At 44.1% G+C, this 25,026-nt stretch overlaps 1 protein-coding gene across 1 annotated transcript in view; it reads left to right on the plus strand.

The window, feature by feature from the left end:
• The window catches only part of GCN1 (GCN1 activator of EIF2AK4), a 127,668-nt gene that overhangs the window by 71,400 nt on the left and 31,242 nt on the right, over nucleotides 1–25,026 (plus strand). Inside the window, exons 24-33 of the mRNA XM_088465270.1 lie at nucleotides 1,638–1,836; nucleotides 1,976–2,125; nucleotides 7,649–7,824; nucleotides 7,904–7,984; nucleotides 8,100–8,243; nucleotides 8,397–8,524; nucleotides 15,409–15,598; nucleotides 24,174–24,244; nucleotides 24,459–24,624; nucleotides 24,768–24,962. Coding sequence (XP_088321396.1) covers nucleotides 1,638–1,836; nucleotides 1,976–2,125; nucleotides 7,649–7,824; nucleotides 7,904–7,984; nucleotides 8,100–8,243; nucleotides 8,397–8,524; nucleotides 15,409–15,598; nucleotides 24,174–24,244; nucleotides 24,459–24,624; nucleotides 24,768–24,962 — 1,500 coding nt within the window. The remainder of the gene's footprint in view (nucleotides 1–1,637; nucleotides 1,837–1,975; nucleotides 2,126–7,648; nucleotides 7,825–7,903; nucleotides 7,985–8,099; nucleotides 8,244–8,396; nucleotides 8,525–15,408; nucleotides 15,599–24,173; nucleotides 24,245–24,458; nucleotides 24,625–24,767; nucleotides 24,963–25,026) is intronic.

Here is a 25,026-nt window from a genome sequence, read left to right on the forward strand (position 1 = left end):
GGTATTGGGGGCAAATGGACCTCTCCACCATCTTATATATAAAATTCACTTTGACCCTGGGAGCCTGTTCTGAGCCTTCCACTGAATGGATTTGGACGAAAGCTTCACAGAGTGGTAACAATGGATCCCAGAAGACATCCTAGGGGGTTGAGATCCCGGTCGGACCTCCCGTTGGTGTACACTGAGCAGAACTTTGACCTGGTGAACCTGTTCTGGGCATTCAACTGGATGGATTTAGATGAAAACTTCAGAGGGGTGGCAATTGGTCTGGCATATCTAACCTAATAACTTGAAGATTTAAACCTGGGCAACGCTGAGTACTTCAGCTAGTGTCCCATGAATGCTCGGTTGGGTTCATGTTGGGCAAACATGGTGGCCACAGCAATTTGTCAGGACTCTCCAGAATGCTCTTCAAACCAATTCTGGACAACTTGGTACCAATGACACAGTGCATTATCCTGCTGGAATATTCAATCGTTGTGGTGGTACATGAAGTCCATTAAGTACTACAAATGGTTATCAAGCAATGCAACGTAGCTGTTGCCGGTCAATGACGTGTTCAGGCGGACCAGCTGACCCAACCCATGCCACGTGAGCACACCCCACACCATTATGGAACCACCACCAGACTGCATGGTGCCTTGTTGACAACTGTGGTCCATGGCCATATGGGGTCTGCGCCACACCCAAACCCTACCATCAGCCTGAAACAACTGGACCGTGACTCTGGTCCATGCCCCAGGTGAGGAGCTGTGTCCGGTGTCATAGTGTTAACAGGGGCACTCTGGTGGGTCTTCTGCTCTCATATACCATGGACTATCCTGCTGGAAATGCATCTGGTACCTCTTGCATTGACTGTGGATGTGATTTGAGCCAGTGTCATTTGTTTGTTACCACAGACAATTCTGGCCAGACACCGCTGGTCATGATCATTAAGCACCCATGGTCGGCCACTGCACTGTCCACGGTGAGTGGTAATGCCTCCTTGAGGTATTCCCGGTACCCATGTGACACCGTAGATCGAGGAATGTCCGTACAACTTCGGAAATGGAGTTGTCCCATACGTCGGGGCACCCACTGTCATGCCCCGTCCGAACTCTGATAATTCATGGCACCTTGCCATGAGCAGGCTAGCCGGTGTTCAAACTGACTCACAAGATGTCAGATTACAACTGATGTAGGTATGGGCACTTCCAAGATTTCACGGAATGCTGATGCCACTTGACATTACCTTTTACATACTGCTATCCCATGACTTTTGGGATATCAGTGTACAGGAAGAATTCTATCAAGCAATGCAATGCAACGCTGCTTGTGGATGTATGTTGGTTCAATAGTGACTGCTGGCACCACGGTGATATCCAAGACATCAGAGGGAGTGCCGACCTTTATGAAGATGCTGGCACCACGGTGATATCCAAGACATCAGAGGGAGTGCCGACCTTTATGAAGATTATATATATATATATATATATATATATATTCTTTGTGTATATATATATTCTTTGTATATTGTGTGTATATCAACCACCTTTAGCTAGATAACCATGGGTTGAGTTGGTTTCCTGTTTAAACGAAGCATAGTTGTTTGCGAGTTGTTGATATGATAATTTAACATTCCTCTTTCTTTTCATTAGTTGGATGTTCATCTGGAAAACACTATTAGACTACTTGACTGTGTCCTACAGCAGAGGCCTCCTGGCCTTTCTCAGCACATCCCAGTACTAACCAGCAGCTTTCTGCCATTACTGAAGTCTCCGTTAGCTGCTCCTCGGGTCCATGTCCCTTTTGTACAATTTGCAGACTGTGTCATGCCTGCACATTTGAAAACATTTGGTAAACATCTTTTTCTGTTCCCTTTGTGACTCGCACGTCTATTACAAATAATGAAAATGAATAATGTCCCTGTGATAAAGCTTACCTATACATCTCTCTTAAAATTGGCAGTGATATCAGATTGCTTTGTTTTCCCTAGGAAAATTGGTTGCCCACATAAGTCTACGCTTGTTAAAACCAGAGTGTAACCTAGACGCTGCATGGTGTCAGGAAGAGCTGCCAGTAGCTGTGAAAAGAGCAGTAAATCTTTTACATTCTCATACAGTCCCCAAGCGCAAGGAAGACACAGGTAACAAATTATATTTCTTAGTTGTAATAGATTTAGCCAAATACTGCAATTGTAATAAGAGAAACACAAAGGGGACAACAATTTCAAAAGTAAAGTATATTGTGATTATAACGTTTGGAGTTGCAGTGCTTGTAAGTGTTAAACTGGCCCTTGAAAAGCAAAGCCTAGTTCATTGCAGTGATTGTCTATACTCTCTGTTATATAGATGCCTCAGTAAGACATTGCTATGAGGGACCAGCTCTCACCACTGTCATCAATTGGTATCTTGTATTGTACTGACTAGAAGAAGTCCTCGTTGTAATTGTTGCATGTGGGAACTACAGTCACAATGAGACTTACTATTTTAGAGAGGTGTTTTGTTTTTTTCTTGAGATTTCGACAGTTATTGATTTACATAGAATTTCCGTTATTCAAAACGTAAAAGGATATTTGATTCCCCTACTTCTCTCTTGATGATTTTCATTTCGAACATTATTGTTTGAGTGCATAGTTCCCATGGCTGTCAATGACTTTGGACCGTTATGTGTATGAGGGTCATTTGGAACAGTAAGTATTAATTTGGCTACTCTGGAATCTTTCATTTGGGAAAGCAGGTCCCAAGGGTGCACCAACCAGCAGGTAGCATGAGCGCTACGTTAATTACAACTCCAAATCGCCCAGCTTGTCTCCAGTTCTTCAGAGATATGTGCCCATTCTAGAGTCATTCCATTTTTCTTCTTCAGGGTCCATAGGGATCCACAGGGATACCATGAGTAATGTGGTTGGAGAGATCCAGGCACCAAACAGTTAAAGCTTTTAGCTCCCAGGTTGCCTCGGGCAGGTGTATGGGGGTTTTCTTATACTTCACATTTAATTGTTATTTGTGAAGTTTGTCGCATTACATTGCATTGTTACCTTTAAAATTGATATGTCAAAAAGCAAAGGCAGTCAGGAGGAGGGGGCTTCTGTGCTGATTTCATGTAAAGCCTATTTAGCAGGCTTGACCTCTCAGGACTTGATTAAGGAAGGTTTGTGTGCTGTTTGTTATAAAGAGCCACCTCACCAGTCCAGTATACCAGTCCCTGTACAAGAGCCATCTTGGGTGTCTTCCTTGTCTCAGGTTACAAAGCAGTTTGTGGATCGTATGGCTAATCCCATAATGCCTCCTTGTTTGGGTTACCCACAACATGCTTTGCTTGCACCTCCAATACATCCTTCCTGGATGGATGCTTATGCCCACTCAAGTCAGAGTATGGCTCAGTCAGCGGTTGCAAGCAGACCGGTAGTTACTAAGGCGCCTAAACGCAAAAGTTATCTCTTTTATCAGTCTGCTCAGCATATGGATTCAGACGCATCATCAGATGATGCGCAAGGTTCTTCTCCAGGGTCTAGCTTGGGAGAGGAGGACCATCCGTCCTTAATGGATGTTCCTTCTTTAATGAGGGCGGTTAAATCAATCCTAGATATTCAGGATGATGAACCAGCTCCTAGTAAGAAGGCTCCAGTGTTTAAACACCAGTAGGTGGTCAAAACAGAGTTTCCTAAATCTGAGCACCCTGAGAGTAACCCGGATAAACAGTTTTATGTGCATAAAAGATTAACATCATTGCATCCTTTTCCAGCGTCTGAATGTACTAAGTGGGAGGTACCTCCTACTGTGGATGTTCATGTGATGCACCTAGTCAGAAATGCTACGTTGCCTATTCCGTCAGCATCTTTTCTTAAGGATTCTACAGATGGGAAAATTGAAGGCAATATTTTCATCATCGGGAGCTGCTACTTGTCCAGCTATGGCTGGAGCCGGGTAGCCAAAGCTGTTGAGGAATGGACGAGGGCATTGGAAGACTCTCTACCAGATGCTACCAGAGAACAGATGAAGTATATCTCCCATGTACAGGAAGCGGCCTCCTATTTGGGAGGAGCTGCAATAGATGCTGGAATTTTAGCTTATAAAGTATCAGCAGCGTAAGTAGTGGCCCGCAGGGTCATTAGGTTAAGCTCCTGGAAAGCTGATAGAGAATCAAAGAAGGTTCTGGAAACCTTACCTTTTTATGGAAATATACTCTTTGGAGCAGAGTTAGATAAGATAATAGCTACTCTGGCAGCTTCAAATCTGCAGTTCTGCCATCTACGGCTACATTGAAGTGTAGGCAGTTTTGTTTTCGGTCTTTTCGTCCTCAGGGACGAGCAAAAGAACAGTCTTTATCCAGGCCATCTAGTTTTCGCTGGACAACCAGTTGAAAACTAGATGGCCAGACTAAGAGGTCTGGGCCGGCCAGACATCCAGCTTCCCAGGGTGGGTGGCCAACTTCTTCAGTTTGCGGATTGCTGGCATCAAACAACAACAGATGCCTGGGTACGTGAAGTGGTCTCTCAGCGGTATGCTCTCATTTTCCGAAGGCATCCTCCCCAGAAGTTTTTTTGCACAATTCCTCCATCAGGCCCTTTAGGAGGCCATTCATTCCCTGCTGCAGGCAGGGGTAATAATCCCGGTTCCTGTGTTAGGAAGGAGTTATTATTCTGATCTTTTTTTTTGGTACAGAAACCAAATGGCCACAGGGCACCCATCCTGACGCACCTGGCTGCATTGGGTACATTTTCTTTTCTTTCGGTCACGTATTCCCTCATCTCGTGTGAGTGTGTTTCTGGTACGATTGTTCTTCCTTTTCCTCTTTCCTTGTCCTGCCTGTGGCTTGTTTTTTTCAAAACGGAAGGCCAGTTCCTGGGGGAGTTGTATATATGGAGAGGACCTGGGAGCTGAAAGCACTAACTGTTTGGTGCTTGGATCTCTCCAACCACATTTCCCATGGTATCCCTGTGGACCCTATGGACCTCGAAGAAAAGGAGTTATCAAGGTAAGTCTACCATAACTCAATGGTACCAATAAACAAGAACTGACTCCTGCTCTTCCATCATTACGTTCCTTTTCAGGGAAACTAAAGTTTGTTTCTTTTTACCCATGCTGTTTATAGCTGGTCTAAGGAGTCACAGGTGGGGCTTTTTAAGATTTATTTTTTTTGTCTGACATTATTCTAGAAGACGGCCCAGCAGCAGGGTTGGAAAAAAAACAGGTTTTTAAAAATAATAATAAAAAAAAACACCCTGGTTTTTTTATTTAAGCCATTTTTATTTTTCAAACCGGTTCTTTTGCATTAATGTTTAAATGGAAAAAAAATGAATCTTGCTATGTATTAGAAACCGTGATCAATCACGTTTTAATTCTTTATAACATGAACAAACAAAAGTTATTAGGGTTTGATATGATTTATTTGACTTCTTTCAATAAACCTAATTAAAACATGCAAAATTACTTTGCAGAGAAACACACAAACACAAAAAAGGAGTCAAGCATTAGAACTGGACATGTCACTGGCATTAAACATTTTGAATAAAAACACTAGTTTAGAGGCCTTTTCCATTCCTAGTCTGTTTTGAAGCTTTGAATGAACTAAAGCGAAAGAAGAAAAAATTAATTCTACACTAGCTGAAGATGCTTGAGCAGTCAGAAATTGTTAAATAATGGGAAATACATTGGGGTTAACTTTTTTTTGCCCGTCTACCATTCCTAAGATTATACTTGTGACACCACAGAGACTTTCTTTCTAGCACTCATCTCAATAGGACTGAAGGTTTTGAATTGAAATATAAAGATAAACATGGAGATTAAACCATGAGGTGTTTCTCTGTGTATTGCCTGTTTTATGTGTTGGTGTTTACTCTTTAAGATTGAGAATGTTAGCTGTGGGTTTTTTTTCTGCCCTATGGGATTGATGGGGGGAAGACTTTTGATGCAAGGCAGATTTAGCACCTTTCTTATTTGGTTCATACTCCCTATAGTTTTTGTAGTGTGTGTAATTTACTGCATTGGTTCGGCTTACTCAGATAAAGAGCACAAGCAACAAGAATGTGGAATAATACCAGTCACAGTGTTGTGCCTGTAATCGCAGCATAATAAAAAAGTGTTTTTTTTTTTTTTAAACCGAGGTGGTTTAAACAGCCAACCCTGCACAGCAGTATAGATTAAGCTAGTCCCTTATGGATCTCAGCCTGTCTGGTTTACAGGAAGCCATGTTCATTACGAGATATACCGGATCCAGTGGTCCAATGTAAATTCCATGCCAATTGTTAAACAAAATGTTGGCAAGAACCTTTGAGGATAATTAAGGAGACATTGGGTGGGTTCAAACAGTTCATAATTTCCATTTTGCTACCTAGCTCCTGGAGTCATATGACTGCATTAGAAATGTGTCAACATCATAGCTGGCCACGTCGACATTATGTTCTTGAGTCTCTGTTTTTGACACAGTGCTTGAGCGAATGTTCTTCAGCTGGGTTTGTTCTCTCCAGGATCTAATACACTCTACTTCTAGATAGCTGTTTATCTCCACCCAATATTGCATAAATATGATGGGATCTGTGATCTTGATCCTGTTAGTTGTGTCACATACGCAATTCCGTATATGTGTTTCATTAAAATATACTTCTTGAAACATAGAATTTGACAGCAGATAAGAACCATTTGGCCCTCTAGTCTGTTCTTTTACTTGTTTGTGGAACAGTTGTCTTGGGTGCCTGGAAAGTCCTGTTTGCCTGTCTCACAATGGGGGAAAAGTATCAAGCCTTGGAGAGAGATAAAGTGGAGTAGTTGCCCAAAGTGACCAATCGGTTTCTGTCATTTGTGTGCTAGATAACTAATCAACTTTTAACTATCAATTGTCACTTTATCTCTCTCCTAGGTTTGTTACAGGTTGCTTCTCTGAGATAGAGGATGGATCGCCCCAATATGACAATGGGGAAACATCTTGGTTCTGGTGTGTGTAGTTATCGTGGATGCCAGTGTCTTCTGATGGGGGGCAGTTTATCTAGAGTAACATGCCCAAGTTACATGATCTTTTCTACATGTCCTGGAACTCTTATCTGTCTGGCAGATAGATGCAGAGGTCACATATTAATCTTAGATATTCCTCACCTCCCCTTGAGGGGTGGACAACAGTTTTTCACCCCACTGTAGATGGAGGAAACTAGATTTTTGTACTTACAAAGAGATCCCTTTCTCCAAGGCTGTTACGTGACATGGACCAAACAATCTCGGAATGCTTGGTCTCTGTTCTGCTGTGCTTGTTTTGTTCTCATTATTGGTCTCATTATAATATGTGTGTTTATACATTAGAAAGAGGGTTCAGTTCTGTATCCCGTGCACTACCCGCTAGAACTGAAACCTTGCTGTGTTAGTGAAAGGGATTTAACAGCTCCTATGTGCCAGTGTTCCTCCTTGTCTGCTGTCTCTGATCTGAAGGGAAAATATTGTGCTTGTCTAACCTATAATCCTCCCACAAGGGATTTGTACCGCTTCATGGGAGTTTTGGGGGTGGGTTTGGAATTGTGTGCATGAACTGAAAATATGCCGGAGAGCATAAATTATAAAGCTGTCCATCATATACAGTACATTCATATTTTACTAGGCAGAATTAAGGTAAGAAGTATTTTGAGGTTACAGTTCCTTTAATTGGATTGTGAAATAATTGTGTTTCTTGCATTATACAGCGGCATCTCCTTTACCTGCACCAGCATTTTCCTTTGTCTTCCCTCTTCTGAAAATGGTTCTAATGGAAACAAGCAATACCAGTGAAGACAGTGAAGAACTTCTAGTGCAAACATTACAGATTATCACTGTCCATTCCCAGCTGAGATCTGAGAGTCAAACTGGGCTTATCGATGAGGTTAGTGTAGTATTCACAGCAATCTGCATAACTCACTTCTGGGTTAAAATGGATTAATGTCAATATAATATTTCTTTAGCGTGGTCCAGAGTTGCTGCCTCGCACAGATATGCTGCTATTGTTAACTAGGGTGATTGGAACATCCACCCCAAGGTTACAAGTAAGTTTGTACAGTGATTTCTTGTTTCAGAATATACTGTTTTACCACTATTTTTCCTTGTTCTTAGACAGTTTAAACCAAGCCTGTGTCATTAGTCTTTTCTGTTACTCCACAGGTCCTGGCCTCTAACGCTCTCACATCACTGTGCACAAGCAGTGGGGGAGGAAAAGGCTGTACATATGCAGAACAGGAGGAAATCGATGTTTTACTTCAAGCATTGCAGTCATCCTGCTCTAATGTGCGAGATGCTGCTCTGCGGGTAAGGACTGGTTACACCTCACTTTTGTGCCCTGTAAAATTCATCCATTGTCAGACAAATGTCTAATTAACTGAAATGTATTTGCTAATTGCATGATCCACACAATCACAGTCCTATTTTTGTCATATTCTGAAACAACTTCTGTTCTGTTAGGGACTAATGGAACTTACAATGGTATTGCCAACACCAGACACAGATGATCAGAATGGACTGGCCTTGTTGCACAGACTATGGGTGGTGAAATTTGATGTTGAGGCTGAAATAAAAGCACAAGCTGAGAGGTGAGGCACCTGAACCACTGATGACCGCTCACAGCAACTGTAATGCATTATAAAGGTTTAACACTCACCCTTGCCTTTTCACACTGGTTACAGGTTGACAGAACCACCCCAAACAGTTTCCTAACACAAATACACACCCATCATCCGCTACCACCTATTTTATGAGGGGCAATAGGACCCCACAACACTATCATACAAATGTAGCCACTGACACCAACTATGCCCCTTGTTAGTCAATTCACACACCAGCAGCTAAAGGGTTAATACATAACCCAAATATAGTCACTGGCACACACTAAGTACAAATACAGTCATAAAGAAAATAAGGATAAAAATGTCAAGAATATAAAAGTTACAGCTCGTATAGTCTGTTGCCTGGAACAAGTCAGAATAAGATAAGATACACTGTTTGGAAACTAATAATAGTGGACAACTCTTCAATTGGACTGAGTACCCCAAAACTGACATTTTACCATCACATACACAGGGTATAATCACATTTTTAGTGGGCGGGCCCTAAGAGAGGCGGTGTATATTATATTGTGGGAAGTAAATTATACCTAGGTGGGAATTATAGTTTGTCCAAATGCAGTCCTAACCTTTTACCTTCTATAACTTCCCTATAGTACCACTCAGAGACATGATTTTCCTTTTAATAAACTGGTCATAATCTTCTGCCACATTTGCACATGAAATGTATATTTATGGTTTTATTAAGCTTCAGTCTAAAAGAATATGGGGCTACTGTAGCCTCCCTGCAGAGTGATTTTTCATTTACACACATTATGGAATGTAGATCCCTGAATCCCTGTGTTGACACACAGATTTCTGATGAAGAAATGTGGTTTTAATGTTCATATTTCTTCTTCAGGGTCCATAGGGCTCCACAGGGAGACATTGGGGTGTAAGGTGGGACTTGGAGTACTGGACACCAACAGCAAAGCTTTTTCAATACCAGGATGCTTCGGTCCTTCCCCCTATACCCCGCCCACAGCCTGAGGGCACTTCAGTTTCGTTGGTGTCCGGCAGGAGCTGGATCACCATTATAATGAGCCTGCATTAAGCAGCCCAAGCTTTTAATTTATTTTCTCTTTCATCCACTAGGGGACACTGGAGTTGAAGACACTAGAGTATAGACGGTGGTAGAGTAGAGCCCGGCACTTTAAATAATTTAGAAGCGTGACTGGCTCCTCCCCCTCTATACCCCATCAGCCCCAGTTTAGAAACTGTTCCCGAGAGAGCCGGTAGCACATTAGGCTGTCTCCAGCTTTTTCATATATTTTATAATTAGTTCAAGCAATGAGGACAGTCAGACTGTTTACTGTGGCAGTCTGCTTGCTACGTGGGAGCCGCCGAGAAGGGAGTCACCACGGCTACTGCAGCCTGTGTCCAACGTCCCTAGAGTGGAGCTTTAATTTTCATGAGTCATACGACTCAGTGGGGCCCGCCACAGCTGACAACGACTTGTGTCTGGTTCCCCCCGCTTGTCCCCCTGCCCAGCCTCCCGGCCGCAGCAGAAGAACGCTGGGCAGTGTGACGCGCGGTACAGCCGCGGCTGTCACACACACACAGGACCGCTTGGACTAATTCCTCCTCTATTATTCAGAGGAGGAGACGGCATGTCCCACAGCTTTGAAGACATATACTACAGCGATCCCGCCATTTTCTAGCCGCTGTTTTCCAGTGGGCTCTGGAAGGGCGGGCAGCTAATTAAGAAAAGGGCTGCTATAGCTTCAGCAGCTATATTTAATTTTTACTATTGCCGAGCTGTATAACGGGGGCTGGGGGTGGAGCTTAGCGGCAGTTTAGTACTCCCGCATCCCTGCTCTGGAATGGCGGGGGTCTCACGCTGCTTAGCCTGGATACCTGTATTGGAGGACAGGCTCCGAGTATGGATGGTGCGCTCCCACATGCATGGCGCCCGCCTTTTATAGCCCGAGCCTTCATACTAAGACATCCTGCCAGAGCATAGCTTGCAGTTAGTTCTAGCACAGGGCGCTGATCTCTGCTCTCCCTCCCTTATTATTCACAGGAGGAGACGCCGCACTCACAGGTCAGCGCAGCCCTGACAGAACAACAAGGTCCCGCTGTTTTTCTTTCGGCGTCACGTCAACTCATACCAGGGACAGTGTAAGTGCAGGCTTTGAAGCACAAGTCAGTCTCCTGTCAGGCTTCCCTTGTCAGCATATTTAAGCAGGGAACAATCCTTATACATTGCACCAGCGCTAGCGGTGATAACTGTTGCTCAGGAGACACACCGGAGGCGCTGATGTGGACACAGGTACGCCCACGACTCCACTAGACCACCGGGGCATATAACATACTGGCGCAGAGCAGTAAAGAGGCCAGGGGATCTGGTGCTTAACGTCAGCAAGTGTAGAAGGTGCTCTCCTTGCCGCCCCTCCCCCAGTCCAGGGCGCCGTTCCACTGCGGTCTTGGTGTTCCCTGGGCTGCTCCTACCTCACCCCCTGCCCCTTCAGAGATGCGTGGCAGCCATTTTCTGCAAGAAGGTCTCCGGGTACGCTGGATCCAGTCTCCCTGTATACCTCTCCCATGGGCCAGGTCATACAGTGCTATATCCTACCAGCCACTGTGGTCTGTGTAGTTGATTTTAGTAAAGGGGGATGAGAGACTTAACTTTGAAAAAGAAAATATAATACAATTAAAGGTATGCTTGTATTGACCAATAAAAGGATTAAATTTTTATAAAAATATTTAATCACACAAAACAATATAAATACCATACGTATTACAATAAATATGTACCATTTAATAAGTGTACTTACTGCATGTAAAGATAAAATAACATGAATCTATATTTTTATGATGATTAAAAATATATATATATTTTACTTAAGCCACGTGCAAGAACCTAAATAATATCCACTTTTTTGCACCAGATTTTACTACTGGAAACACGTCCAGCTTATCCAACAGTAGAGACAAGATTGTATAATGTTGGTTTTCCTCTTATCCAATAATGCATATAGCTGCTAAATGGATTAGAAGAGCCCTCCAAGGATAAACACCAATGAAGCCGTGGTGGAAATCAGTGACAGAGCGGCGAGTACCGCTGTGGTATGGTACCTGTAGAGATTTCCCAGTGTGGAGCTCCGTCTAGCCGCTGAACCACATGTGTATAACGTCTGCTGGTATTTATCCAATATCAACGGGACCCACTGGTAGATTGCGGTGGGGACTTGTTTCTATGTATAATCCCAGCTGGGCACCCTGCACCGCTAGTAGTGCATCCTCTCTGTGCTGGCTCCTTGATTACGTTTGGTGTTGGAAGACACTTGATAAAGTGGGTATAGAGGTAGATTGTAGTGGCAAAAGAGTTTGTAAAAAGTGCAACAGGAGCAGAATATGAATATGTAATCGAAGCGTTTCTCCAGGGACTTAAAATACTACCATATCTGGATGATCTTCTGATATTGGCACAAAATCCAGTTTTTTGACTACATCATCTTCATCTGACTATAACCTGCCTACAAAAACACTGCTGGATCATCAATTTGAAGAAATCCTCTCTTTCTCCAACACAGCAGATGATACATCTGGGAGCACTTCTGGATTCCCAGGTACAAAGGGTGTTTCTACCAGAGGACAAGATTGCGGCCCTATCATTGCAAGTACGCAAACTGCTACGCAAGCGAAGGGTATCCATTCTATCAGCAATGCAGGTCCTGGGATCAATGGTATCCACCTTCAACATGGTGGGGTGTGCTCAGTTTCATTCCAGGCATCTGCAAAGATTGTTTTTCCCAGGTGGAACAGACAGTATCAGCTAATAATGTCCCAGAGGATCCTTCTCACTCCAGAGGTTCGTCTCTCCCTCCTGTGGTGGCTGAAAAAGGATCATTTGGACAAAGGGCGCCCATTCTGGATTCCAAACTGGGTGCTTCTCACCACAGATACCAGTCTTCGTGGATGGGGGACAGCGACAGGTCATCACACCTTTTCAGGGAAGATGGACAAATCAGGAAAGTCATCTGCCAATAAGTATTCTGGAAATGTGAGCAGTATACAAAGCACTTATCATTGCACAGGACCTGCTCCAAGGCAAGCCGGTCCAGATCCAGTCCGACAACGCAACTACAGTAGCCTATCTCAGTCATCAGGGAGGCACGCAAAGTCATGCAGCCATGAAGGAATTGATGAGGATTCTGATTTGGGCAGAACGTCATCTTCCGGCCATCTCGGCAATATTCATTCAGGGAGTCCTCAATTGGGAAGCAGTCGTCAGAACATGCACGCCGGAGAGTGGTCTCTCCACTCGGGAGTGTTTCAGCTCTTGGTGAACAAATTAGGTCTACCAGACATAGACCTCATGGCATTACGTTACAACAACAAGGTCCCCAGGTACGGGTTCAGGTCCAGAGACCATTCAGCAGCATTTGTGGACGCATTGGCAGTAAGATGGGACTAAAAGCTGGGGTATCTCTTTCCTCCAATCTCCCTCCTCCCAAGAGTCCCCAGGAAATTCAAGCAGGAAGGCGAAATAGTAATACTAGTGGCTCCGACTTGGCCTAAAAATCATTGGTTCACCGACATACAGAATCTATCCATACACAGTCCGTATCCTCTTTCTCTATGGCAGGATCTGTTAATGCAGGGTCCCTGCCTGCATTCGGATCTACCTTGCCTGGCTTTTGATGGTGTGGCTCTTGAATCTCTCATCTTGAGAGCCAAAGGTTTCTCCAGCTCTGTGATTTAAACGATGCTTAGAGCCTGGAAGCTGGCCTATGCCCGCATCTGTTACAAGGTTTAACATTCTGTTGGTCAGTGGTGTTCCCACAGGAAGTATGACCGAAAGGTGTTTAGGGTTTCCCGGGTACTGTTTTTTTTACAGGCTGGGTTAGATCTTGGTCTCAGCCTGGCAACTTTGAGAGTGCAGGTTTCTGCATTGTTAGTCTGGTTCCAGAGAAAGATTGCTTCATTACCAGATGTTAGAATTTATTTTCAAGGAGTTCTGCGAGTTAAGCCTCCCTTTGTCCCACCAGTAGCACCGTGGGATCTGTCTTTTGGTTCTTAAGGGGATACAAGCTCCCCCATTTGAACCTCTGAACTCGGTACACTTGAAATGGTTGACAGCGAAGACACTTTTTCTCTTCTGCACGCAGAGTCTCTGATTTGGCAGCACTTTCTTGTCTCTCCCCATTTATGATTTTTCACCAGTATAGAGCTGTTCTTCGCACAAGGGAGGGTTACCTTCCTAAGGTAGTGTCCCGTTTTCATGTAAATGAAGAAATTGTAGTTCCAGCATTTCAGGCTACAGACCTCTCTGTAGGTGAAGCCTCCCTGGATGTAGTACAGTATGTGCTCTCCATATCTATGTGGAGCATACAAACTCTGTTAGAAAATCAGATACTCTTTTTGTATAATATGGTTTTCACAAACGAGAATGGCCAGCTAACAAGCAGACCTTGGCTAGATGGTTACGTATGACTATCTCTCAGGTGTACACACAGACTGATCTCCCTGTCCCAAACACGGTGACAGCACATTGTACTCGGTCTGTAGGGCCAACGTGGACATTTAGACGTGGTGCCTCTGCTGAACAATTGTGCAAGGCAGCCACTTGGTCTTCTGTCCACACTTTTCTTAGGTTCTATGCCTTTGATACTTTTGTCTCTTGTATGAGAGTGTTTCTGGTGTACGATTGTTCTTCCTTTTCCTCTTTCCTCCTCCTGCCTTGAGGCTTGTTTACAAAACTGAAGGCCTGTGGCTGGGGGCGGGTATATATGGAGGAGGACCCAGGGCATCCTGGGAGCTGAAAGCTTTAACTGTGTGGTGCCTGGATCTCTCCAACCACATTACCCCATGGTATCCATGTGGAGCCTATGGACTTTGAAGAAAGATAGTTATCAATGGTAAGTGTACCATAACTCTGATTTTCTCTGTTGTGTGTGAATTGACAGTATTGGTTCAGTTCACTCAAATGAAGACCACGAGCAACCAGGGGGATTCCCTTTATAATAGGCTTTTTTTTAAGAAGTCATGGCGTGTGCCTGTAGTCACAGCGTAATACGAAAAACAATTGGTCTAAACCATGGTTTAAACTAGCCAACCCTGGATTTTTACAGTTTATGGCTTATTATAGAAGTACATGTAATAAGTGTGTTTCATGTAGGTCTTAAACAGCTCTTTTAGATTTATTTTTAAAATTAATTGGCCGTAAAGTGTAAAGTTTGTCTGTTGGCAAGCAGCAGAGAAAATTACTCATCCTGCTTTTTCATGTAATCTTCATATACATACAGTTATTCCTTGTCCTTATTTCTTCTGGATATATTATGGCTAAATTTTATCATAAGAGTGAGGAGACGATCATAACTGTCTATTTTACTTTATGTTTACTTTGTGTATTTTTGAAGCTTTTTAATTACACGGGACAAAGTGCGCCTAGAAATTAACTTCTTAAGTGCAACAGAACTCCCAGATATCTGTCCCACTAAGTGTATACAATAAGACCTAATCTCCAACAGCTCAGAGCTGATATAATTGTTGTGCTTATTATACCACATGGAACAACCCTAAAAATGCACCCTCAACAAACCCTTTATGTAATTCCAATAATTGTTCTCTGCTAAATGAAATGCTTGTTTTATGCCCTGCTCACCAGAACTAAATGTACCGGTGTGCTAACTCCATACTAGGAGAGAAATGCAATTGGCTAGTGCAAGCTTTTGTTCCTCTGCACACCCAAAGAAATCTAGATACACCTATGTAAATTGAGCAACGTGCCACCACTAATGTTTGCACTTTGTAAATATGCCAGGTCTTTCTCTTTGACTACAGAGAAAATAATTGGAAAGTATTTTTATAGGTTTTCTTTCTCCTTAGTGAATACATAATTTTAACTGTGTTGTGCATTTGTGTTACAGTTTTTGGGAATCACTGGGCCTTAATCTGCAACCAGATATTTGTTCCTTACTCATTAAAGATGTCATTTACCATGAAGAAGCAGTAAGACATGCTGGAGCTGAGGCACTGTCTCATGCAGTTGCAGAATATCGGAATCAAGCTACTGAGGTCATGAAGAAGTTAGTTGAGCTGTATCATGAGAAGCTCTATGTAAGTTGTGAGGGCAGAAAGCTTATTGCAGTTATTTTAAATGAATTTCTTTAATTGTTTTATAGGTCAGTCAGTAAAGGTGAAAATACTGTCTGGTGGTATTAGCCATCAAATGTGGTTAGATAGCCTTTCTCTCCACAGTAAGACACGCAGCAGCTATATTTAAGATACCAGTGGTAACTTCACACAGCCTCCATACTCCCTTCAGCACTGCTTCCTTTTACATAGTGCCGTCCTGGCACTGAAATCAAGGTTTGCATGCAAGATAGAGTTGTTCTCCCTGAGAAGGTGAGTGAATTAGACATGAGGAAAAGATTGTTATTTCAGACAGCAATGGGAGTAATTGAAGTTGTTGAAATGATGGTGGAGCTTTGTACTGTTGTTGACAGTATAACAGAAGCCATGACAAGGTCTGCATATTACATTATGATGTATAATATTCAGTCAGGTCAATAAATATTGGGACATTGACAGAATTTTCATATTTTGGCCTCTATTCACCACCATAATGGCTTTGAAATGAAACAAACAAGATGTGCTTTAACTGCAGACTTTCAGATTTAATTTGAGGGTAATTACATCCAAATCAGGTGAACGGTGTAGGAATTACAGTGGTTTCTATATGTGCCTCCCACTTTTTAAGGGCCAAAAGCAATGGGACAAACTAAACAATCCTAAATATAACTTTCACTTTTTAATACTTTGTTGCAAATCCTTTGCAGGCAATTACAGCCTGAAGTCTGGAACACATAGACATCACCAGATGCTGGGTTTCATCCCTGGTGATGCTCTGCCAGGCCTCTACTGCAAATGTCTTCAGTTCCTGCTTGTTCTTGGGGCATTTTCCCTTCAGTTTTGTCTTCATCAAGTGAAATGCATGCTCAATCGGATTCAGGTCAGGGGATTGACTTGGCCATTGCATAACATTCCACTTTTTAGCCTTAAAAAACTCTTTGGTTGCTTTTGCAGTATGCTTTGGGTCATTGTCCATCTGCACTGTGAAGCGACATCCAATGAGTTCTGAAGCATTTGACTGAATATGAACATATAATATTGCCCGAAACACTTCAGAATTCATTCTGCTGCTTTTGTCAGCAGTCACATCATCAATAAATACAAGGGAACCAGTTCCATCGGCAGCCATACATGCCCATGCCATGACACTACCACCACTATGCTTCACTGTTGAGGTGGTATGTTTTGGATCATGAGCAGTTCCTTTCCTTCTCCATACTCTTCTCTTCCCATCACTCTGGTACAAGTTGATCTTTGTCTCATCTGTCCCTAGGATGTTGTTCCAGAACTGTAATGGCTTTTTTAGATGTTGTTTGGCAAACTCTAATCTGGTCTTCCTGTTTTTGTGGCTCACCAGTGGTTTACATCTTGTGGTGAACCCTCTATATTTACTCTTGTGAAGTCTTCTCTTGATTGTTGACTTTGACACATATACACCTACCTCCTGGAGAGTGTTCTTGATTTGGCCAACTGTTGTGGAGGGTTTTTTCTTCACCAGGGAAATAATTCTTCTGTCATCCACCACAGTTGTTTTCTGTGGTCTTCCGGGTCTTTTGGTGTTGCTGAGCTCTCCGGTGCGTTCTTTCTTTTTAAGAATGTTCCAAACAGTTGATTTGGCCACACCTAATGTTTCTCCTTCATCCACTAGGGGACACTGGAGTTCAAGACAGTGGGGTATAGACGGTGGTAGAGCAGAGCCTGGCACTTTAAATAATTTAGAAGTGTGACTGGCTCCTCCCCCTCTATGCCCCATCAGCCCCAGTTTTTAGAATGTGCCCGAGAGAGCCAGTCGCACATCAGGCTGTCTCCAGCCTTTCTTATTTAGTTTTAGTTTTTAAGGCAAGCATTGAGGACAGGCAGGCTGCTTACTGTGGCAGTCTGCCTGCTACGTGGGAGCCGCCGGGAAAGGCACCACACGGCTACTGCAGCCTGTGTCCGGTGACCTAGAGGAGGGGGCACACACCTGGAGTCATCGGACTCTGCGAGGACCCGCCACTGCTGACACCGGCATGTGTCCGGGTTCCTCGCCGCCCCCTCAGCCCAGCATCCCGGCCGCAGCAGTTGTAAGTATAACCACTGCTCCTGATAGCAGGAGCAGTGGATGCATAGCTGGGCTCAGTGACATAATGTCACTGTTAGGAGACCCGACAATCCCCCCCGCACGCACCCGAGTCCCTTATCGGGTAACAGAAGGTGCTAAGTGGGCCCGAAGAATGCGCTGCAGGGCTGTCGCGACTTAATGGCTCCTTCCAGCACCCGCCGCTGCTCTCAGCAGGCAGTGTCCGGGTCTAGGGCTTATCCATAGTCGGCCAGTTACTAATGTAACGCTGACAGGACATCGCGGTCTCGGCTAGCGGGGGTGGAGCTTATTACCAGCGGCCATAGCATCAGCCGCCTATTCCGAATGGCGCGTCCTGCTTATCTAGCGGCACCATTTGTAGTCGGGCTCTCCCTCCTGCCATATTAAGACCTCGCTACAGAAGGTACATGTGTAGCGCTGGGGTAGGCGCGCTGAACGCCTGCCGCATGCGGACGCCTACCATTTCCTCTATCAGGCTGCCTGTTCTGTGCAGCCGGCCAGTCCTGGACACGGCTTACAGTGGTCAGTGTCCGGGTCTCTGATTATAGGGAGTGGCGCGATGGCAGCGTTTAGGTCCCCGTTGCACCGCTCACCCTCCCACCCTGTGCACCCGCTATGCAAGGCTTCTGGATTTACTCTCCGGATAAGTGCACTCCAACTGGGCTGTGTGCACTATAACAGGCGGGCTAAGGTATCTCCAGCTTAGGAGGTAGGCAGGCACAAGTGTGTCCCATCAGGGAGACATTACACACAGCAAGGTGTCCCTATGCTACAGCTTGTTTTGCAGCACATGGAAGCATCCACAGTAGAAGAACTACAGGTACCAGCATAGCATGTACGCCGCAAGGGAGGAAGCACAAGCACTGCCTTGGCTATTTAGCAGCTCTCCTCAGAGCAGGCTTCCCTGTTATCCCTAGTCAATAGTAACAGGCTAATAGTACCAGCGCAAGGCTCGGATCCTGCCGCTGCCATTTCTGTGTGGAGTTTGTATGTTCTCCCTGTGCTGGCAGCACTGCCTTAGCTATCAGCTTCTCTCCTCATCTAAATATCAGGAGGAGATGCCGCGTCCCGCAGCTCCTGGCTGGGCTGAGCAGGCTTCCCTGTTAGCTACTGCATAGCATAGAGCTAATAGCCTTACGTTATACAATGCAGCGCTGTATGACGTCACGCTGCTACCACAGCAGCACAACTTCAGTGCTCCCGAGAGTTAGCCCCTCTCCTGTCTTGCAGGAGAAACGTTGGTTTATGCGCAGTGTTGCGTCAGGAGCCTTGATGGCTCCCCGTATTCCCGGCACTGACCGGACCTTCAACTACTCCGCTTATACGATTAAGGGGGCTAGCAGCGCTATGCTGAGAAGTGTAGCAGTTTGCGCACACACAGCGTGGTATTCATGATCAAACAGCGTTCCCTGCTTCCCTTTTAAGGACAGTAGTTATTGCTGCACACAAGCAGTATAGCTCAGGCACTACCTGCAGCAGGAAGTGCTTTAGCGCGCGTCCCTTACGCCTACCACACTGCGAGTGCTTCAGCAAGGGTTGCCTGTCCTTGTATGACAGGAGTTTAGTACTAGCTACAGTGGATAGCTGGTCGCTAGCGGTAGACTAGCCCTATCCCGCTTTTCCACTATGACACCGTGTTAAGCGGTTCTGAAAGGGGCCAGTTGTTCAGCCTATGCATCACGGCTAGAAGCGATGTGCTGACATTCTTCCAGGACCGGTGCACAAACGCAGTCCTGCCAATTGCAGCGCCGCTTGGTTTACCCAGTCAGGCTCCCCTTCGTTCTGTAACATAGGGCGCCTAGATTAATCTAAGGGCCTGTTATGTATCATAGCCTCATGGTGTATTAGCTCCACTGTTATGGTGCTGCTGCCAGAACTTATGGTCATAGCATACCCTTCACCCAAGGTTAGCACATTTTTGCGTCCCATCCCCAGGCTTATGCCTCACATTGGCTTCCCATGCATTTGTGGATACCATTTTAGGCTGGTCTTAAAACCTTTCTCCCCAGTTTTCTGTGCTTACCTTAGAAGGTATGCATAGGTGCATCTTTTTATATCATGTGTTCCCTTTGGCAGCACATACAGGAAGAGGTTAGTGACGCGCAGCTGGTGTGGTTGTTGGCGTTGCTGCCTCACAGCGCTGGGGTCTTCCTGTTGATTCTCACTTCAAAAAATGGGTTCATCTGGTGTTAAGATGGCTCATCTGAAAAGGCGAGTACGCCAGTAACAGAAGGGTCCCAGGATCGAAACCAGTCTGGGACAGCACACTGCTAAAATATCCTGCCCCTACGCCGTAGCAGAATGACGGCCACCTGCGGCACATGAGCAGTCTATGTATGTCTATTGTGTTTTATACTAGCCCTGCTGTATAACACACATGCTGGAGTGATTTTGTCCTTGGGCTCAATTCCTTCCATGGCTTCAATTATTGCTCATGTTCTAATTTTAAAATGTTACGTCACCTACTAAATTTGTATGTAGGTAAGCGTATCCATTTGTGGATATCGCTTCTTTCCTTACCGTAGGAGCAGCGGTAGGATCTGTTCTTATCAATTTATGTCTAATACCTAGCATATTGATAGAAGGAGGCTGCGTTTGGAGGCTGGACTCTCCTGATGTGGTAGTTTGTATAATGACTACGCTTTACACTATCTCTCCCTGGGGATTGGGTTGTGTGTGTGCATATACATATTTGTGTATATGGGTAGAATGCCTATACTTCCACAATCATTAGGTTTACCTATAATCCACACAAGGGAAGCCGCCTGGGATTACCAGAAGCTGTAGGCTATATCCCTACATATTAATATTATAGGGTGGCTCTATAAACTAGTCATGTGCTGCAGCTTACATGGTGATAGTCACAATTCTCTAAGGCATTGCTTCTAGTATGGATCCTAGACATGTCACATGTATATAAAGTTATGTACTTCCACCCTCCTGGAGTTCTAGTTCCATTCCTGCCAGTTATACGGCACCCCGTTTCGGGGGACCTATTATCATTACAGTGATGCACTGGGTAGTAAACTTGTAAGACGCCCATTTCTTGTATGAATATTTCCTAATAATTGGGAAACAAAAACCTGTGTTTTGTTTAAACTACTGGGGTTATCACTATTGATATCTCCCTTCTTTACTTGGGATAACCAACTCGTTCTATGTCTAAGTACAGGTACTCTTCTCAGTATCTATTCCGGTACTACATATTATTGTAGCATATCTCAATAAAATGGGTCTAAAGTGCCCTTAGGTACAATTCATATCTGGAAGGCCTAGGGCCACTTGCCGATATAGGCAGGGTCAGACCTGAGTTATATTAGACTGGTGGGCATAAGACGCACTTAAACTAGCAGACCGTTTTTGGGGTTGTATGTATAATCTAACACTGCTATACAGATACACGTCTCTAATGGACCAGGCTCAGGTATAGAGTCCTGTTCTACGATCTTCTTGTCTCGACTAAAATTTTGCTAGTTTCCACAGTGTTTTCTACTGCACATCTCCAGACTGAAGTCTGTGCTGTAGAGCAATTGGTCTTAGCCCACTGAAGCTACTCTCTATACCTAACGTGGCGGGTTGCTGTGTGATGGTAAAGGTCAGTGACATTCTACATAGCGTCCAGAGGGATTCTGGTCGCTCAAAGGTAAGAGCTTACTAATGCCTCGGATGATGCTCCTAATTCATGCAACCTGACATACATAGCTTTATTCTCCCTTACGCACCCTAGCTGCTGTCCTAGCAGCCATCCGCTCTTTTAATCAGTTGGCTCTACACTTTAGAGTTTTCCTGGAGTGTGGGTGGTGCATAATTACAACACTGGATTGGCGACACTATTCTACTAGAACCTGTTAAGGTTCTGGACCGAAGCACACCTATAGGCTATTGCACATCTTTACATAAGTGTGATCCGCGCAGGGGACCTGGTTGGGTTCCTGTTCAGTATCTGTTGATATTTTTATCACACTCACATGGTTGTCCTAGTGCTCTGGCCTTGCTGTATGGGATGCTTCCCTATATTGCTAGCTCTCCCTGGGTGGCTGTTGCATTCGTGCTGTTTTACTGTTAGATTCCTGGTTGTTTTCATACTGTGTTCAGGCCAGCAGTTGGTACTGACTACGCACTTACATCATGTTGGAAGTTGTCTGTTATTTCCTTTTAACGGCAGCATTTCAGCTCCTGTTTTATCCCTGTTTTCAAAATGGGTTGTACTTCCGTCTGACCCTCTGAAAGGTATTGTAGTCTCAATCCTCTCTCTCTCTCTTTCGCCTCGGTCTCACGCCCAGTGGGATCTCCACTCGGAGACTTCTATGGTCTAGCCCTTCCACTGGTTAACAACTGTGTTGTAGTTGGACCTCAAGGATGGTTCGGGGCGACTGTTCAGTCTTGTCTTTTGCCTTCCTGCATACTCTTGTTGGGAGTCTGTGGACAGGATCAGCTCTATCTGTAGTTTGGTATTGTTATACTTTTATATATACGATTATGTCCAGCAGTGCTGGGATTCTGCTGTCTGCGGCTGCTGCAGCTGCCTGTTTAGACTCTAGTAAGGTTCTCGAGTTTGTGCTCGTTTACTGCCCTTCTCCTATAGATTCTTGTTGGGGCTCTCTGCCACCAACAGTCCGGTTTGGTCTATTTCAGCTGAGATTACAGATTCTGACGTTTCCCACCTGTGTTTGTTCTCTCAACAGCTGTTCTGTTCCTTTTGACTTGCACTGTAAGTTGTGGAATTTTCTGTGACTGTTTAGTGAGGAGTAGTGTTTGTCTCCTGTGCTACGACACTTGTTCCTCAGCTTCCGCTGGGCCTCAGGTTCTTGGCGGTCCCTGTTTCGGTTTGGCCAAGGGATCAGCAAGTTCTCTGCGCTCCCACCCGGGAGGTTGGCTTTGGGACGTCCCCACTGTCTTGAACTCCAGTGTCCCCTAGTGGATGAAGGAGAAAACAGGATTTTGGTACTTACCGATAAATCCCTTTCTCCGATTCCACAGGGGACACTGGACGCCCGCCCAGCGCTGCGTACCTGCCGTTTTGTTTGGTTTCTATAGTTGTGTGACTGCAGGGTTCCCTGCAGTGGGTTCCTCTGTTCTACTTCAGTCGGTCTTGTTCCGTTCTGTGGTCTTCTCCTTTTCCTCGTTTTTTATTTTTTTTCCTGTTGTCCTCCGTCTCCTCTCGGGCTCAGTTCTTAAACTGGGGCTGATGGGGCATAGAGGGGGAGGAGCCAGTCACACTTCTAAATTATTTAAAGTGCCAGGCTCTGCTCTACCACCGTCTATACCCCACTGTCTTGAACTCCAGTGTCCCCTGTGGAATCGGAGAAAGGGATTTATCGGTAAGTACCAAAATCCTGTTTTTTGCTATCTCTCTGATGGGTTTGTTTTGATTTTTCAACCTAATGATGGCTTGCTTCACTGATAGTGACAGCTCTTTGGATCTCATATTGAGAGTCGACAGCAACTGATTCCAAATGCAAATGTCACACCTGGAATCAACTCCCAGACCATTTACCTGCTTAATTGATAATGAAATAACAAGGGAATAGCCCACACCTGTCCATAAAATAGCTTTTGAGTTGATAGTCCCATTACTTTTGGCCCCTTAAAAAGTGGGAGGCACATATAGAAACCGTTGTAATTCCTACACCGTTCACCTGATTTGGATGTAATTACCCTCAAATTAAATCTGAAAGTCTGCAGTTAAATCACATCTTGTTTGTTTCATTTCAAAGCCATTGTGGTGGTGAATAGAGGCCAAAATATGAAAATTCTGTCAATGTCCCAATATTTATGCACCTGACTATGTATGATTTTCTTTGTAGAGATCAAGTGAAAAAGTATGAAAGTTGTTAAAGTGCCTTTAATGATATGTGGCCTGTATTATTCTTAAATGGGCTCTATCTGGAATTTTTGTTTGTGTTGTATGCAGGAGAGACTAAAAGTCCAATTTTATATTCTATATTTGGTTAAATACCTTTCTGTGGGAAACGGCATGTTTATATGGAAATGGCAAGTAACCATTAGTGGTTTTTGTGGGATCCGTCTGCATTCCCTTCTCTATTCCCTCCCACTCCATCTTCCGCCCTGTGAACAGATACCTTAGAGGGGTATAAGGATTTCTGTGCCAAGTAGCTACATTTGGACAGGGAACTGTGGAGATGAAGATAGGACTATGAGAGGTTTTATCCCAGATATTGGAAGTTGGTCTTATTTAGAATGAAGGATCTTTGATAATCCCTGTCACACAACGTACAGAAACTTTTTTGTTTTGTAATTTATTTATTTTTTTGCAGTGAAATAGATAATTTATACTGATAAATTAAAGAAAAAAAAATATATATATATATCTTTAGTCTGCTTTTAACTTCAAACACTAATAAGAATGTTGCCCTCCGATTTTATTAAAGTGAATTAGCTCTGATCCCAGAGCGTAAAAGGTTAAAAAACACTGCACTACATTTTTATTAATCACTAAACAGTTTGTCTTGTTTTTAGAGACCACCGCCCGTTCTTGATGCTTTGGGACGCGTCATTTCAGAGTCTCCTCCTGACCAGTTTGAAGCAAGGTAACAAGCTTTAGTACATTGCTAGATTCATAATATTTCTGCTTTGCTAGATTGCTAAAAACTTTTACCAAATGATTGACATTTGCTTATTTATTTATTTATTTTTAAATGGCTAATGGATTAAGCACATAGTGCTATTCTGCTCACGGTATTAGAAAATCCCTACATTTTATTAATCTCAGGTTTTTTTCCCGAACTTTTTCTTTTGTCTTAGGTGTGGAGTAGCTCTGGCACTGAACCAGCTCGCTCAGTATCTGGACAGTTCTCAAGTTAAACCACTCTTCCAGTTCTTTGTTCCTGATGCCCTTAATGATCGTCATGCTGACGTCAGAAAATGTATGCTAGACGCTGCTATGTCTGCACTCAACACACATGGAAAGGTGAGACAGGTTTTCAGACTAGAGTAAGCGTACCTGTATGATGCTTATGCTGATGTACAGATGGTGGAAGTAGCTGTAGCCTATCTGTTAACATACTCATTTCTTGGCTTTCAATTCTAAATCATGTTATTGTTGCCTTTCAGGACAGTGTTGGCTCTTTATTGCCAGTGTTTGAAGAGTTCTTGAAAAATGCCCCAAACAATGCTAGCTATGATGCTGTCAGACAAAGTGTCGTCATTCTTATGGGTTCATTGGCAAAACACTTGGACAAAAGTGATCCTAAAGTTAAACCGATTGTTGCCAAACTAATAGCGGCTCTCTCTACTCCATCACAACAGGTATTCCACCATAAACCAGCTCTACCTGGAGTTGTATACAGTATGTACTTGCTTTAATGGTTCA

The sequence above is a fragment of the Taudactylus pleione genome, unplaced genomic scaffold (assembly GCF_031769625.1).
Source record: "Taudactylus pleione unplaced genomic scaffold, aTauple2 ptg000062l, whole genome shotgun sequence".
NCBI classification, from domain to species: domain Eukaryota; kingdom Metazoa; phylum Chordata; class Amphibia; order Anura; family Myobatrachidae; genus Taudactylus; species Taudactylus pleione.